This window comes from Aspergillus ibericus, assembly GCF_003184845.1.
Source record: "Aspergillus ibericus CBS 121593 unplaced genomic scaffold BO80scaffold_28, whole genome shotgun sequence".
NCBI lineage: Eukaryota > Fungi > Ascomycota > Eurotiomycetes > Eurotiales > Aspergillaceae > Aspergillus > Aspergillus ibericus.
In genome coordinates this window covers 28,805-43,445 of record NW_020292126.1, presented here as the reverse complement: position 1 = coordinate 43,445, position 14,641 = coordinate 28,805, and the positions used below count along the sequence as shown (strand labels likewise).

At 59.8% G+C, this 14,641-nt stretch overlaps 7 protein-coding genes across 7 annotated transcripts; 3 read left to right on the top strand and 4 right to left on the bottom strand.

Annotated features, from left to right (window-relative positions):
• Window positions 1–557: 557 nt before the first annotated feature.
• BO80DRAFT_456449 (uncharacterized protein) lies at window positions 558–2,086 on the bottom strand (the record flags this gene model as incomplete). The annotated part of the gene is made up of 6 exons (XM_025722170.1): window positions 558–703; window positions 755–797; window positions 901–1,007; window positions 1,056–1,499; window positions 1,555–1,861; window positions 1,943–2,086. 6 exons carry the CDS (start codon window positions 2,084–2,086, stop codon window positions 558–560), a joined length of 1,191 nt encoding a protein of 396 aa, XP_025573740.1.
• A 165-nt stretch (window positions 2,087–2,251) lies between these two features.
• BO80DRAFT_426408 (catalase) lies at window positions 2,252–4,291 on the bottom strand. The gene is made up of 7 exons (XM_025719765.1): window positions 4,095–4,291; window positions 3,903–4,032; window positions 3,609–3,843; window positions 3,465–3,557; window positions 2,975–3,394; window positions 2,834–2,918; window positions 2,252–2,767 (listed from the first exon to the last, which is right to left on the bottom strand). The coding sequence occupies exons 1-7, from the start codon at window positions 4,123–4,125 to the stop codon at window positions 2,289–2,291; spliced, it is 1,473 nt and encodes a 490-aa protein (XP_025573739.1). The 5' UTR covers window positions 4,126–4,291; the 3' UTR covers window positions 2,252–2,288.
• Window positions 4,292–5,836: 1,545 nt separating this feature from the next.
• BO80DRAFT_359078 (histidinol dehydrogenase family protein) lies at window positions 5,837–7,337 on the top strand (the record flags this gene model as incomplete). The annotated part of the gene is made up of 4 exons (XM_025715909.1): window positions 5,837–6,154; window positions 6,217–6,263; window positions 6,324–7,023; window positions 7,077–7,337. The coding sequence occupies 4 exons, from the start codon at window positions 5,837–5,839 to the stop codon at window positions 7,335–7,337; spliced, it is 1,326 nt and encodes a 441-aa protein (XP_025573738.1).
• A 408-nt stretch (window positions 7,338–7,745) lies between these two features.
• Window positions 7,746–9,147, top strand: BO80DRAFT_385094 (DUF1115 domain protein). The gene has a single exon (XM_025716975.1). It carries the CDS (start codon window positions 7,880–7,882, stop codon window positions 8,744–8,746), a length of 867 nt encoding a protein of 288 aa, XP_025573737.1. The 5' UTR covers window positions 7,746–7,879; the 3' UTR covers window positions 8,747–9,147.
• Window positions 9,148–9,311: 164 nt separating this feature from the next.
• Window positions 9,312–10,663, bottom strand: BO80DRAFT_410102 (uncharacterized protein; the record flags this gene model as incomplete). The annotated part of the gene is made up of 1 exon (XM_025717908.1): window positions 9,312–10,663. The coding sequence occupies one exon, from the start codon at window positions 10,661–10,663 to the stop codon at window positions 9,425–9,427; it is 1,239 nt and encodes a 412-aa protein (XP_025573736.1). The 3' UTR covers window positions 9,312–9,424.
• A 376-nt stretch (window positions 10,664–11,039) lies between these two features.
• On the bottom strand, window positions 11,040–12,783 carry BO80DRAFT_426406 (putative cytochrome P450). The gene has a single exon (XM_025719764.1). It carries the CDS (start codon window positions 12,751–12,753, stop codon window positions 11,104–11,106), a length of 1,650 nt encoding a protein of 549 aa, XP_025573735.1. The 5' UTR covers window positions 12,754–12,783; the 3' UTR covers window positions 11,040–11,103.
• Window positions 12,784–13,313: 530 nt separating this feature from the next.
• BO80DRAFT_494724 (putative integral membrane protein) lies at window positions 13,314–14,540 on the top strand (the record flags this gene model as incomplete). The annotated part of the gene is made up of 3 exons (XM_025723896.1): window positions 13,314–13,478; window positions 13,554–14,053; window positions 14,225–14,540. 3 exons carry the CDS (start codon window positions 13,314–13,316, stop codon window positions 14,538–14,540), a joined length of 981 nt encoding a protein of 326 aa, XP_025573734.1.
• Between the last annotated feature and the right edge of the window lie 101 nt (window positions 14,541–14,641).

Below are 14,641 nucleotides of genomic sequence, written 5' to 3'. Positions count from 1 at the left end.
TGCTTTGCAGCAGTCCTGCTTGCAGCAGTCCAGATGGTGGATGAGGGATCTACCATGGTGCCAAGGAACGACTGATGGCCCAGAGTTCCGACGCGAATCAGGACGATTGACAGAGAGCTTAAACTCACTCCCGAGATTGTCGCTGGGTCTAGAAGGGAGCCGTAAGCTGCATACTCCCTTGACTGCGGCGAGAAAGCAGTATATGAAGATTTGACGCCGAGTCAAGCATGCCATGGGACTGTCAATCGATCTCAACTTTACGGAGCTAAGGCTACTTGGGTTCCCAGATTGCGGCAGGTCTCATGATGCTCCGGAGTGAAAGGCCATCCGAAAGCATTATGCACCCACTTGGAAGGACAAGCTTGGGAGCTGAGAAGAGCATCTGAAACTCAGAGCCAAATCCAAACAGTCTGGCGAGACCACCAGGACCGGGGTTCCTACAAAGTCACCAGCTCGGACAACGTCATCATTGAGACACCCCCGCAGTTGCACCGCTGGCCTATATGCCATGTAGTCCGGGAGGGGAGGGGACATGCACATGTCTACTAAGCGGACACCTATGGCGACGCCGGAAGCGTCCACTCCCAGGCCACCTTGAGATATGTCTGAGCGGCCACGGTGGCCAAACCATGAATCTGTTCGGTCTTGATCAAAATATTAAGGAGGGCCTCTTGCTCCCGACGGTCGGTCATGCGATCTCCACCTAGATGAAGAGGTCAGTCGGGATGTTTGCGACGGTCAGGGGCAGATGTACACATTGACACTCCCATGCACGCGGCGACAAGGGCCGGAGCGGTCTTATTGGATAGAGCAATCCCGCAGAGACTTAGACACATGGTGCTTGACCTCAGTCTGCAGTAGTCAGCCGCTAGGCCTTCGTATGTATAGCGTGGTCTGTACCTCTCTGCGTGCGATGGCTGCCTTGCGACCGGGGCCAAGGCGAGGAACCGTGGGATCAAACACCGTGAGCAGGAGGCGGGCCAGATGCCAGTGCTGGATTGCAGTGACTGAGAAATGATCAGCGTCTCGCTCCGCGGCAACGGAGGACATCGTACCAGTGCAGTCGTCCAAATACCCGAGCACGGGAAACACCTCCCCTTTGGATAGGTTGGGCGGTCGACAGTACAATGGATCGAATGTTGGCGGGGTGCGGGCCTGCCACTGGCGGCTGTACTCGCACAGCTGGTCATATCTCCAAGGCGTCTGACATCCATCGCCATAGCAATACGTGAGGGTATCGACGCAGTGCAGAACCGCCCGATTCGCCCAGGTGGCGTCGTCTGCCGGGTCGAGCTGCCGATAGATGGAGGTGTCGCAACAACTCAGATCGAGTTCGACGACGCGTTGTTCGAGGAATGCCTTGCGGAACTCCTGGCGAATGCCAATCCAGAAGGCTGCCAGCTGGAGGCCCCCTTGACGGAGTGCAGTGGCCCCTTGGGCGTTGAGAAAGACTTGGGTTCCACGAAGGTGAGTCCCAACGTCGCCACCAGCAAGAGCCGCTGCAACTCGTGCAGTCAGCGGTAGGGCAAATTATCCGGAAACGAAGCTACCGACCATTGAATTCCTCATAGAAGCGCAAGATGACGGACGCGGCGAGCAGGTCCTCGTTCTGGATCTCCGTGGGATCACCGGAGAGGGCTACCAGGTGGGAAATGCACAAAGTCTGGTAATCCAGGGCAGTGCCATCCCCAAGATCGGGCAGACGCCGGCCAGCAAATGCTACCGGTCGACTGCCTGTCGACTGACAGCGACTGAGATGCCGCGCGGAAGCCGAGTACACGGCATGCAGGAGGGCGGGACAACGGGCGGCGCGGTCCGGAACCACCAGGGCAAAGTGCTTGCCGGCATCACAGAAATCGAACTGCGGGGCATCAGCCAACGTCGTGTCGCCGACGGCCGCTGGCCATCCTCACCTAAGGGGGCCAGCTCTTCCACGAAATACCGCATCAAGCACGCCTCCTGGACGGCCCGATTGGACCAGATGGATGCGACCCCGGGGGAGATTGGGGGCGTGTTCAGTGCTTGGGTGGACATCTGCTTCACGGATCGAATCGTCGATGACAGGCTGACCGGCCAGAGTCAACATGGCGGTGGTTGAGAGTGAGAAGGAGACTCCGAGGAAGGCATCCCCACATTCCAAGGGTCCGAATCACGGGCAGTCACGGGACCCTACTCGAATACACAAACATACCAAACGATGCAAACCGAACAATTGCGCCAGATTCATCCGCGGTGTGATTCTATGGATTCTATGAACTCTATGGATTCTATCTCCTCCGTCGCGACCTCTACAAACGCGCACTGCCCTTCAGCTGTGCCTCCATCATCTGGCCAATCTGCGGCTCCACCCGGCTGAACATGGCGATCGTGGCCTGCTGGATCTCTGGCAGCACTCCCTCCAGCGATGCCGTCACGTTGGCCACCCACTTGCGACGCTCGGCCTCGTCGAACACGTTGTTCCACAGCGCGCGCGGCTGCACAAAGTCCTCGTCATCCACCAAAATCTCGTTGAATCCAAGCACGGCTCCTGAACGCAGCCACTCGTTGTGGCGCACTTCCTGCACCGACTGGCTGAAGACACCCGGGGTCAGGGTGCTGCGCACATAGTTCGGGTCGCCGCCATAGTTCCGACCCATCGTGGCCATGCCATCGCGCTCATACGGCGCATACACGGGGCAAATGGCCCGGTTGGGGGGCAACTGGGTGTAGTTGACACCCAGGCGGTACCGCTGGGCATCGGGGTAGGCGAACATACGCGCCTGGAGCACTACACGCGAACAAACCCATCGCGGTTAGCCATCGCCGTCGGTGCGGGAGACAACGGGAAACTTACTCGGGTCGGGCGTCATGGCAATACCGGGCACCAGGTTGGAAGGAGAGAAGGCTGCCTGCTCGATCTCGGCGAAGAAGTTCTCGGGCTGACGGGGGCGTTAGCTTCCCTCGCAAACCCGGCACGGACGGAAGGTCGACTCACATTGCGGTTCAGGGTCATCTCGCCGACTTCAATCAAGGGGAAGTCCTTGTGCGGCCAGACCTTGGTGATATCGAAGACGGCCCGGCCGTAGGTCTCGGCCTGCTCCGGCTCCATCACCTGGATGTACATCTTCCAGACGGGGTGCTCGCCGCGGGCAATGGCCAGCGACAGGTCCTGGTTGTGGAAATCGGCATTGACACCTGCCATGCGGGTGGCCTCATCGGGCGTCATGGTGCTGAAACCCAGCACGGGCTTGAAGTGGAACTTGCAGTAGCGGAAGCGTCCGTCGTGACCCACCAGCTTGAAGGTGTGGATGCCGAAGCCGGTCATGCTGCGCACCGACGTGGGCAGGCCGCGGGAGCCGAAGACATGCATCAGGGTGTGGACACTCTCCGGCTGGTTGCAGTGGAAATCCCAGTACTGCAGTCACCTGTTAGTCCCTGGCGCCATCTGCCTCCAAGAATCAATCCGCCGGGGTACAGGCACTTACCATGTTCATGTCCGGAAGACCGGTGGCAGGGTGCTTCTTGTGACTGCGGTTCAAGGAGGGGAAGCGAACGGGATCGCGGACGAAGAAGACGGGCTGCCTCGAGGTGAGAAGGTTGCGGAGAGCTCAAGCACGGACACGACCTACTACATGGTTGCCAACAATATCATGGTTACCCTCCTCGGTGAAAAACTTGACGGCAAAGCCGCGGACATCGCGCACGGTATCGGCACTGCCCTTCTCACCACCGGTGGTGCTAGAGCGGAAGAGCACCTTGGACGTCTTGCCAACGCCGTTGAGGAACTTGGCGCAGGTCAGGTGCGAGATGTCATTGGTGACCCGGAACTCTCCCCAGGCGCCGGATCCTTTGGCGTGGACAACTCTATCGATCGGGTCAGCGGGTTCGATCAGCGGCGGATCGGCGGGAGCGGGCAGTTGTACCTCTCCGGAATGCGTTCCCGGTTGAAATGTGTCAGGGTCTCGATCAGCAGGGTGTCTCCCAGGGTGGTGACGGCACCGCCACCAAAGGTCGGAAGGGTGGTGCTGAGGGAGGGGTTCGGCAGGGGCTGGCCTGCATTGTGACGTTAGAGGGAAGCCGAGTCGAGGCTGACAGGCAGGACAGGGGTCACCTACCCTCGGCGAGTGTGTAGACCGGCTTGGACATGATGATGATGGAAGATTAAAGTTTGGCAGATGCGCTAGTGATGCTATCCGGGAGGAGGAATCGAATGGGTCAATGTACTATCCACAGAGCCGGCTCTGGTGGTTCCTTTGCCTTGCACACGAAGAGAGTTACGGAGACAAAAGTTGGAGGACATCCTGACACGGGTTTCACTCCCGGTGCAAATTTTTTCTCCCTCCCAGCTGGCTTTAGCGCCAAAAGTGGATGAGGCCGTTGAAGCCCGCGGCTGGAGACACCGACACAGCTTAGGCTGAGGGGAAAATCCCATCTCACTCCCGGGCCGCCCCCTCATGAGGGGAAGCCCGTGAGGGGAAGCCCCGCCCGATTGCGTAAGTCCTTAACTGGCTGCCTCTCATTGGTTGTCACAATTAGCTTTCACGTGACAGCACATGACCTTATCCGACCTTCTGCCGCGGTTTTGCCGAACATCTCCCGTTGGAGATCAATCGTCACAGGGACCCGGCGTTTTCGACGGGGTGATCCAGGACATGGGCATGCTCATCGCAAGCATGGATTGATTCAGCTGGGCCGAAGTTGGAGTATAAGCATAAGGATCTGTGTTCAGCCCATCCTATCAGCTTCAAAGACGGATCTATGTGGCTTTTTCATTGTGATGCGAGCGGACAACCGAGATCGAGCATGGTCATCCTCTCCCCTGTAGAAACTCGCTCCTCGGCCATTCATGGCAGATGCATCAGACTGTCGTGTCCGGTGAGACCTGGAGAAACATTATACCATGAGGAAGGCATACCACTAAGCAGATCATCTTACGAATGGACCTCCTGGTAGAAGACATGGGGGATCTTTGTGCGCTTGTCTGTGGAGCTGTCTACTTAGGGCAGGGTTCATCCATCTCTCTGCACTATCAAAGGGACCCGCATCAATATGCGGCTCGTTCTCATGCAGACAGAGTACCAGTCACATCGACTGTCGGGCATTCTTCAATTCGGACCACTCGTTCCCGGATGTTCTTCTCAAGCATGTTCGTTTGCGGCAACTCTTGAGTTCTACCCGAGCAGCCAGCAAGGGCGATAAGGACTCTCCTCATTGATGACGTCGCCACCATTGGTTCCCCCTTACAATATTACGAGGTCCACGATAGCCTGGAGTGGAAGCGTTTCATCACCCAGTCCCTGCATCCGATCAGGGTAACGGCACCGTCGTGTTTGATGTCGCCAAAAACAACAGCAGCGGGGTTTGTGATATCGGTCGGTATGACAATGTGAGCATCGCCCCAGCGTCAGGAGGTAGTAATCACCCATCTCCAGACCTATTACCCGGACTGCAAGGCCGGGCTGCTGTCCGACACCAACCCCAGCCGAGCTGGCCCTCGTGCCGACGGGGCCTCGGCTCCACGTCGCGGACCAGCTGAGCCACCAAGGACTGTCATTCTTGGACTCCCTGGATGGAACCCCGCCTGAGCTTGCACAGGGTGCATCATCATTCCACTCGGATATCGTCGCGACGCTAACCTATGGTTCACTTCTCCGGGCTCGGACTTCTGTCCGACTGCTGCGAGCTGCTTCAACCCCGGGTGGAGCCGAGGAAGGGTTGTCTAGGTCTACACCCCAGCAATGCGGCACGCATGTTGGTGCCATCATCCCATCATAAAGAGAGTCATCTCTACACGCTGACCCAAAGGTCTTCCAGTCACTCCCTAGAATCCGAACTACGTGGCTGATTGAATCCGACGATGACGATCCGGTACCTCAAGAGCAGGTCGCAGACCTCCAACCAATCCACCTCAACCCAGGTCGACGTGAGCGCCGTGGTAAAGGGAGTGATTGACGATGTCCGCGCCAACGGCGATGTGGCCGTTCGTAAGTACTCGGAAAAGTTCGACAAATGGTCCCCGGCCTCGTTCAAGCTGTCTCAGGCCGACATCGATGCCGCCATTGCCGCTTGTCCACAACAAACGATTGACGATATCAAGGAGGTACAAAGAAACGTGCGCGCCTTTGCGCAGGCCCAGAGGGACTCTATCCGGGACTTTGAGTACGAGATCCAACCGGTACAGTCAACCTCCTTCCCACCAGGAACGTTACCCTTGGAACACGCACTGACACGTTGCAGGGAGTGTACCTGGGCCAGAAGAATCTCCCGATCAACAGCGTTGGCGCGTAAGTGATCCGCACCATACAGTGCACGGCAGTGCAGCTCACCGTGCGTTTCATGGATAGGTACATTCCCGGCGGGCGATACCCGTTGCTCGCCTCCGCCCATATGACCATCCTGACGGCCAAGGTGGCCGGAGTCCCTCACGTGGTCGGCTGCACTCCCCCCATTGCTGGGCAGATCCCCCATGCCACGGTGGCGGCCATGCATTTGGCCGGAGCCGACGAGATCCATCTCCTGGGCGGGGTGCAGGCGATCGCGGCGATGGCAGTCGGCACCGAGACCATCCGCAAGGTCGACTTCATCGCGGGCCCGGGCAATGCATTTGTCGCCGAGGGGAAACGCCAACTATTCGGCGAGGTGGGCATTGATCTGTTCGCCGGGCCGACCGAGATCCTGATCGTGGCCGACGAAACGGCGGATCCGTTCACGGTGGCGACCGACATTCTGTCCCAGGCTGAACACGGGCCCGATTCGCCCGCCGTGATTATCACCACCTCGGAACGTGTGGGCCAGGCGGCCATCGACATCATCGACCAGTTGCTCCCGAATCTGCCCACGGGTGAGCTGGCGGGGACGTCGTGGGACCGATTTGGGGAGGCGATCGTCGTGGACTCGCTGGACGATGCCTGGCAGTTGGCGGACGAGTATGCAAGTGAGCATGTGCAGATCCTGACCCGGCGCCCACGCGAGGCGCTGGAGAAGATGACGGCGTACGGCGCCCTGTTCCTGGGCGAGAAGACGTGCGTCTCCTACGGCGATAAGGTATTCCTCTTCCTCGATTGGAGTGACCTATCAATCTCTAATGCCCGTCGCAGGTGATCGGAACCAACCACGTGCTGCCCACCAAGAAGGCAGCGCGATACACCGGAGGCCTCTGGGTGGGCAAGTATCTCCGGACGGTCACGTATCAGGAGGTGACGAGCAGCACCGCCAGCGGCGAGTTGGGCCGGCTGTGTGGCCGGGCAGCCCGCGCGGAGAAATTCGAGGGCCATGCCCGGTCGGGGGATCTACGCGCGCAGAAGTATCTGGGCGACCGGTTTGCCTGGATTCCCTCATCCGACCAGGCCAATCTGTAGGTCGTGAACATGCGACCGGGATACTATTCTTCCAAGCAATTGTTCCCTGTTTATCGTGTAGTGCCGCAGCGGCGCAGCCGAGAAAGGCCCCAAACAAATCTTCCCGCCAAAGCATAAATATAGTAATTGCCAGCAATCCACTATATGCAGACTGTAAGACAGGCATACCTCCATCTACTGCATGTTACTCTTCTTTCTGAAGCTGTTTCAGATGCATACTCCGTACGAGTGATTTCACGCATCGGAAAGATCGATGGTCACGGGAGATTAGATAAGATAGCCGGCCGGGGACTCGGTCCGAGCAGCCAATCATCGCGGTCTGGGAGGATCGGTCATCCGGTACCGGAGTCCGGAAAACACCGTCTTCCATCACTAAGGCGCGGCAGGTTCCAGTTCAGCCTCAGACCAGTCGAGAAGCAATACGAAGAATAACCACCCCCACACTTTTCAGGAGACTCGAGTAGCACCCGGACCACTCCAGACCATTTCTGTGCCGAGCCATTCATTCGAGAGCCACGCGGGCACCGCCACACAGTCCCATCATGACGCAGGAGCACTTCCTGCCGGTGGACATGATAGAAACACAGCTGTCCACCATTGATCTCCTCACGGCCATGTTTCCCAATCCCGGCGAGCTGGATCTCCCGGCGTCCACAGCCCAATGCGTGGAGAAGCTCCGCGACTGGTGCCAGGATCCGGCCGGTGCACTCGCGGGTCTCCCGTCCAGCATCCTGCTGGGGGTTTGTTTGCCCCTGGCGGATGGGGAGCAGACCATTCAGGTGAATATTTCGATCCCCCTGTACAGTCCCACCCCAGAGCCGGACCTCCCGCCCCCGCCTAGCTATACCCTCCGACAGCCCGACTGGATGTCCAAAGCGGAGGTGGCGACGCTGGCCGCCGCCATGCCGCCGGAGGACGTGTTCGAGGCCTTGGAGTACGTGCGCGAAGCCGCCACGCGCTTTTTGGAGACCCGGCAGGCCGTGACGGCGGAGACTACGACGGGTGGCTCCGGGCCCCTCGTGCGGGTGTGGTTCTATTTCCCCTCGCTGTCGACGCGCAAGAAGCGGGATGATCTGGTGAACCATGCCGCGGGGTACGCGTTGACGGGGTTTGTGTTGGCGGGGAAACCGGGGGTGTTGTGTCTGGAGGGGACGTCGGGGGACATTGACGCGTATATGAGATTTATCAAGACGTATTCGTGGGGCGATATCCCGAGTCATCAGAAAAAGGTCAGCGAGCGGTATCGCGAGACGGACGGGGTGCAGCGGGTGTTTGCGGGGATGGAGGAGATTACGGATTCCCTGGGGGAACGCAGTGGACAGCGCGCCAACCGGGGGGATATGCAGGCGTTGGAGGCCTGGCTGGGGGCCCGGGGGCTCCATGAGGCGTTTGAGCAGGTGATCTTTTAGGTGTGTCGAGGCTGAGCTATTGACAAGGCAACAACATGCAACCCAGATATCCGGATCTGCTGGCCGTTACCCACATGCCGCGGCGGGAATTTGGACGACATCCATTCCAATCTCTCCGGTACGAAGTCCAGGCTTGCTACGGTGCCACCCTCTATCTCTGAACCCCTCCCTTCTCCCGCTATCAAAGCCCGGTGAGGAGCCTGATGGGATATATTGCCTCTAGGAGAGCCCCGAAGTTTATCTGAACGAATCAAGCGAGTGTTCCTACGTACTCTGACCAGGATCAAACCGGATTAGGGTTCCGCAGGCATCAAAATAAATGTTTCGGAGGCTCCACCTGCCGGACCGAATTGATATGGGCATCTTGAAACGGCAGCTGAACAGTTGACGATCGACTTTCAAAGGACCATAGTCATCCGAATTGATCATGATCTAAAGAGTGTGAGCTCCAGCCGAATGATACATATGAAGATGGTCCTCAATTACCGACCTATGTAGGGAAGAATCTTCGTGCTTGGTCTTAAGCTCACCGTCATAAATTGTAAATTCTCTCCCGCTATCTAATGCTAATGTACGATAACGACACGCGAAACAACAGTAACGATTGCCAAGCATAAAATCAGAAAGTCAACAGTCCGGGTATACGAGTACATATATCGCCACAACTCCAATGCCATCTCAACGACTCCTCGCGGATCCATTACATACCTGCGCCAACACCCCCAAGGCCTTTCCAATATGCGGACCCGTGTAGGTGACACCAATGACAGCAGTCCGGTCCGCTCCCGGGTCGGGAAGCCACCCGTGAACATCGGTCTCCAATTCAAACATACTCTTCTGCTGCAGCGGCAGATACTGAACCGGAGTAAAGCAGAACATGCCACTGGGACCGTGGATCATACTCAAGTCGATGGACACGAGGCGCGGGAAATGGCGATGATTCTGAGCGAGATACGACAACCACTGCGGGTCCAGGCCCGTGACCCCGCGCAGACTGAGCTTCTGGAGATTGGGTCGCGTCCGCGAGAGGAGGTCGATGAGATGGCCGGTGCGGATGGATGATCCCCAGATGGAGATCCGTTCCAAGTGCGCTAAGACATCGACGGATCGACTGAGCTGCTCGAAAAACTCGACGGCCAGGTCGGTGTAGCCGAGGCGGAGATGCAGTTTGCGAAGCGAGGTGGCGCTGAGGATCAGGTCCAAGAGAAAGGTATAGTTCTGGGGCGTCACCTCCAGTTCCAGATGCAGGTTCTCCAGGGCGCGCCAGCCGCATTGGAAGGACCCGCTCCGGAAGAGGGTCTTCGGGAGCCGGGCAATGTCCATGACGGGGGACGTGTAGTTCATGCCCTTGCCGTACCAGAAGAGCTTGACGGGCAACGCCGCCTCGGCGATGATGTCGAGCAGGATGCAGGCGACATCGTCCGGGTTGAAGGTCGGCCCATCGGTGACGGGCGGCTTGGTTTCGGGCTCGGACACGATGGGCGAGAGAATGAACGATCGACATTGGAGCAGGCGATCCGTGAGATCGTCCCGGAACCGACGGATCAGGGACATCCCCAGGGGATGGCGGAGATGCCCTGCTGCGGTCCATTCCCAGTCGAGATGCTGACCCAGCCGGGGCTCCGGCGTGAGGACGACGAGGTGTCGGATGTGACGTCGCACGAGCGGGTTCTGGGACAGGGCATGGAGGTGGTTCAGCGATCGCTCGGAGAAATCCGTGTGATACTCGGTATAACGCTGGGCAAAGCAGAGGTTGGTGGCATGGTAGGCTGCCCGGCCGGTGCCCCGGATCGCGGCCAGATCGCACGTCGGCAGCTCGCGGCAAATCAACTCGATGGTCTCCAGGGGGAGACCCAACAGGCCTGCTGGTGCCGGCTGGTCCTCCCGGATGTGCTGCGCAACGGACGCGAGCCCCATGGTGGTGTTACGGGGTTCTCAGAAAGCGATAATGCGTGGTGAAGATGTGAGGGCGAAGATGCAACGGCGGCCAGGGCCCGGGCTTTATGGTTCCCGGGGGCGGACTGCCCCAGGGGTCCTTGGAGTACCTTGGAGCCGGCGATCTTGCCCCCCAACCCAACCTCAAGGGAAATCCGAGGGGCGATCGAGAGGGTGACGGGATGGGATGGTGACCACAGAGTTCCAGGACTCGGGATGCTACATCGCCTGCGGTTCATAGTACATTCATCGCTGACCCACCAGGGTCCTAAGTACGCGTCGCCGATCATGATGCCCTCGGTGGTTACATTGTTAGGGCTTGGCATGGCAGGCTCGGCTGAAAGATGTATTCTGGGGGCAGTCCTCTCTGTCAAGAAATAGTAGTCTGTGCGACTGTGCGTAATACGGTTGGTGATACATGCTTAGGTGCTCGCCGCCGACTGCCGGCCTGGGTCCATTGCAGGATCCCCCTCCACATCCTCCACCGGCCCCATGACGGTCTCCAGACTCTTCTCCGCGGTCTCCCACGCTTCCTGGATGACCTCCCCGACCCACGGTCCGCGGGGGTTGAGCCTGACCCTCAGCTCCGAGGGCATCGTCATGAATCCCACCACCGTCATCGCCCAGGGATCCACCACCGCCCCCTCCGCGGGCTCGATCTCAAAGGCCCAGAGCAAACTGGCCACCTGCATGAACATCCCGTCCGTCGCCACGCGCTTCCCCTGGCAGATCCGTCGACCCTGCCCGAACACCGGCAAGGGGAGGTCCGTTCGGAGTTTTGCCGTCCCCGTGCCCTCGTCCGATCGCAGCCACCGGTCTGGCACGAAGTCGTCGAGGTCCCCACGCGCGGGGTCGAAGACGGATGCGTCCCGGCCGATGGCCCAGGCGTTCGCCATGACGGTCACGCCTTTCGCGATGGGTACCCCCTGGAAATCGTCGTCGCGGTCCGCCCGACGCGGAATGGAGCCCGGCGAGACGGGTCGCCAGCGAAAGAGCTCGTGCGCAATGGCGTCGATCATCGGGAGCCTCGCCCGATCCGCAAACCGGGGGAGGCGGTTGCGTCCGACCACGGCATCCAGCGCGGCGTGAGATCGGGCTAGCATCGTTGGCTGGTGCAGCATGGCAATGAACAACCACAGCAGCTGACGGGGGGAGGTCTCCATGCCCCCTTGGATGGACGTGGCGAGGGTAAAGGCGAGATCCAGGTCGGGGACCGGGGTGTACTTCTGGGCCGTCGAGAGGGCCTGCTTGGTGGCGTTCCAGCCCGGGGTGTCCCTGCCCTGCCGGAACAGCCGCAGATAGAGGTCCGTCTGGGTGGCGAAGAGCTGGTCCGCGGCTCGCTTCCAGGGGGACAGGAACGCGGGCAAGTGCCGCAGGGGCGGGAGGAGATCGGGCAGGCCGGGGTTGGCGGCCAGATGGGTCACCTTCGCTTGGGTCTCGAGGATCTCGTGCAACAGGGAGTCCTCGCCGCTCGAGACGCGCCGACCGTAGTGCAACGCCAGGATCACGCTCGACTGCGTGCGTTCCAGGAGCGGGTAGATGGTGGTGGTGGTGCTGATGGTGCCGTCGGCGGTCTGGCGCACGGCATGGCACAGGTCGAACAGCAGTTGTGTGGACTCCAGTTCCATCACCGGCTGGTACCGGGCGGCGGCGAGCGCCCCGAGACTGGGGGCCAGGATGCGGTGGTGCAGCTTGAGGTGCTCGTCATAGTCGTGCATCAAGGTAAACCGGGACCGGCCTGGCTCCGCCCCCGTAATCATCTCCATGCTCACCGAGGCCGGTCGGTTACTGTACCATGGGCTCCGGCGACTGAACAATTCCGTCGCGGCCTCGAACGAGTTCAGGACCACAATCGGAATGATTCCAAACAGCCGGGCAACCGTGACGGGCCCATGATGCCTGGTCCAGGCGTCCCAGTTGGCCAGCGGGGTCTCGAGGGGGGAGCGATGCAAATCGCCGATGAGGGGCAGTTTGAGCAGTCGCGGCTGGCGGCCCTTCTGCCAACGCGCGCGGTAGAAGAAGGTCAGCAAGCCGACGGCGACGGCGACTACAACAGACGTGAGGGCAGCCATGCTGGCGGCGGGATGGATGCTGAGGAGATGGGAGAAGGCCGGGGGAGGAGGGGAGAAGAACACGTCCAATGTCCGCCCTGGAAGTTCCAACTGGGTTTAGTTGGCAGGCTGGTAGCCGACTACACCGCATCCCGACGGGGCCCCGGGCAACCTGCTTACCTGTCACTTAGGGTTGCCCGGGCGGTTTCTCCACCAAGTGGGTCAGTCATTTGCGGCGTCTGGCTCGGGTCAGGGTTGGTGCGCCAGGAGAAATACACGAGATCAATCCCAGCAGATGGGATGGGTGCATCCAGATTGACGTCCCCGTCCCCAGTTCGTGGCTTAAGCCTCTCGGTATGAGGGACCCGTGTGGCATTCTCTGCGGCGGACAGCAGAACGTCCCCAATGGTCCACCGACCTTGCCCCGGCACGGACCAAGGATTCCCATCCCTGCTGCTCCTAATATCTAGTCTAGGCCCGTTTCCCCTAGCTTTCCCCCCCCCAGGGGTGCCGCGCAGGAGCCCTTAAGTAGCCCCAGGGGTCTGCTTTCTCCGGGGCCGCTGTGCACGGAAGAAGGCGAGATGGGGATCATCTTCCCCATCGTGACGCACGCCCAACAGGCCGTTTTGGGCGTGGCCATCACCTTCTCCATCTTGGCGGTCACCGCAGTGAGTCTGCGCCTGCTGGCTCACCGTCTTGCCCACCGATCCTGGTCGCCCAGCGACTATCTCATTATCGCAGCCGGTGTAAGTTCAAGGGCTCTGAAGTGGTCCGTTCCTCTCTGTTCTCCTGAATCTAACGGGACTCCTTGACCATGTCAGATCTTCGCGGTCGGTCTCCAATCCGTCACCATCACCGGGGTGTTCCAGGCCGGTATTGGATACGATCATGTCGCTGCGATCGTGGCCCGCTATGGGCTGGCGCCCATCACGAAACTGCTCCAGCTGATCATTCCCCTGCAGTTCCTGTGGGTTCTCAGTCTCAGCTGCACGAAATTCTCGGTTTTACTGCTGTACCTCCGCCTCTTCCCCGTCCCCTGGGTCACCCGCCTCGCGTGGACGACCATGGGGGTCATCCTGACCTGGGCCGTTGCGACCATCCTGGCCGGGTGTCTGATCTGTCGGCCGTTCGCCTTTAATTGGGACCAGAGCATCGCCGGGGGATCATGTGGCGACCAGGTCAGCTCCTTCACCGTCACGGGGGTCATCAATCTCATCACGGATATGGTGGTGCTTGCCATCCCCTGGCCGCTGCTCTCTCGGTTGCAAATGTCGAGATTCCGCAAGGTGACCCTGATATCTGTGTTTGGGTTGGGAGTAGTGTAAGCAGTGCCCCCTTCGTCGACCCGAGTCGCGATCGGAGTTCCGGGTCTGACGTTTCCCTGATATCCGTCATTGCATGATTTTCACTTTCCCCTGCCTGCTTGTCCCTTTGTTCCGCCCTCCACCGTGGCTTTTGAGTGGACCGGCGCGTGCTAATCGGCCCCTTCCAGTACCTGCGCCATCAGCGCCCTCCGCCTCTCCGTTCTCTCCACGATGAACTTCACCGATATCACCTTTACGCTCCCGCGGGCCAACATCTTCAGTGGCATCGAGCCCTGCCTGGCGGCCACCCTCGCTTGCATCCCACTGATGCGACCCTTGCTGGGGCGGTCGGGAAGAATCAAGTCCGCTCCTCCCCCCGCGGACCTGGAGGGGTGCACCGACCCCACCCAGCCCTGGATGCCACCAGAACCGCCTGCCGGTGTGGCCATGCATGATCTAATCCACAAGGCGGCAGCGGGCAGCGAGGAGGCACTCGTGGCGTAGGAGAGTGAGCTGGAAGACGAGAGGTAGGACCGTGGGGAGAACTAGATAGGCCTGGGGACTACAGGAGGGATCGAGAGAGAGAGAGAGAGAATTGAATGAAA

What these genes read in the sequence shown, in the direction of transcription:
- BO80DRAFT_426406 (XM_025719764.1), bottom strand. Translation starts at nt 12,753, where the DNA reads ATGGCTGCCCTCACGTCTGTTGTAGTCGCCGTCGCCGTCGGCTTGCTG.
- BO80DRAFT_385094 (XM_025716975.1), top strand. Translation starts at nt 7,880, where the DNA reads ATGACGCAGGAGCACTTCCTGCCGGTGGACATGATAGAAACACAGCTG.
- BO80DRAFT_426408 (XM_025719765.1), bottom strand. Translation starts at nt 4,125, where the DNA reads ATGTCCAAGCCGGTCTACACACTCGCCGAGG. An exon ending in GGTCTACACACTCGCCGAGG is followed by an intron (nt 4,033 to 4,094) that starts GTAGGTGACCCC and finishes GTCACAATGCAG; the next exon opens with GCCAGCCCCTGCCGAACCCC. An exon ending in AGATGACCCTGAACCGCAAT is followed by an intron (nt 2,919 to 2,974) that starts GTGAGTCGACCT and finishes CGCCCCCGTCAG; the next exon opens with CCCGAGAACTTCTTCGCCGA.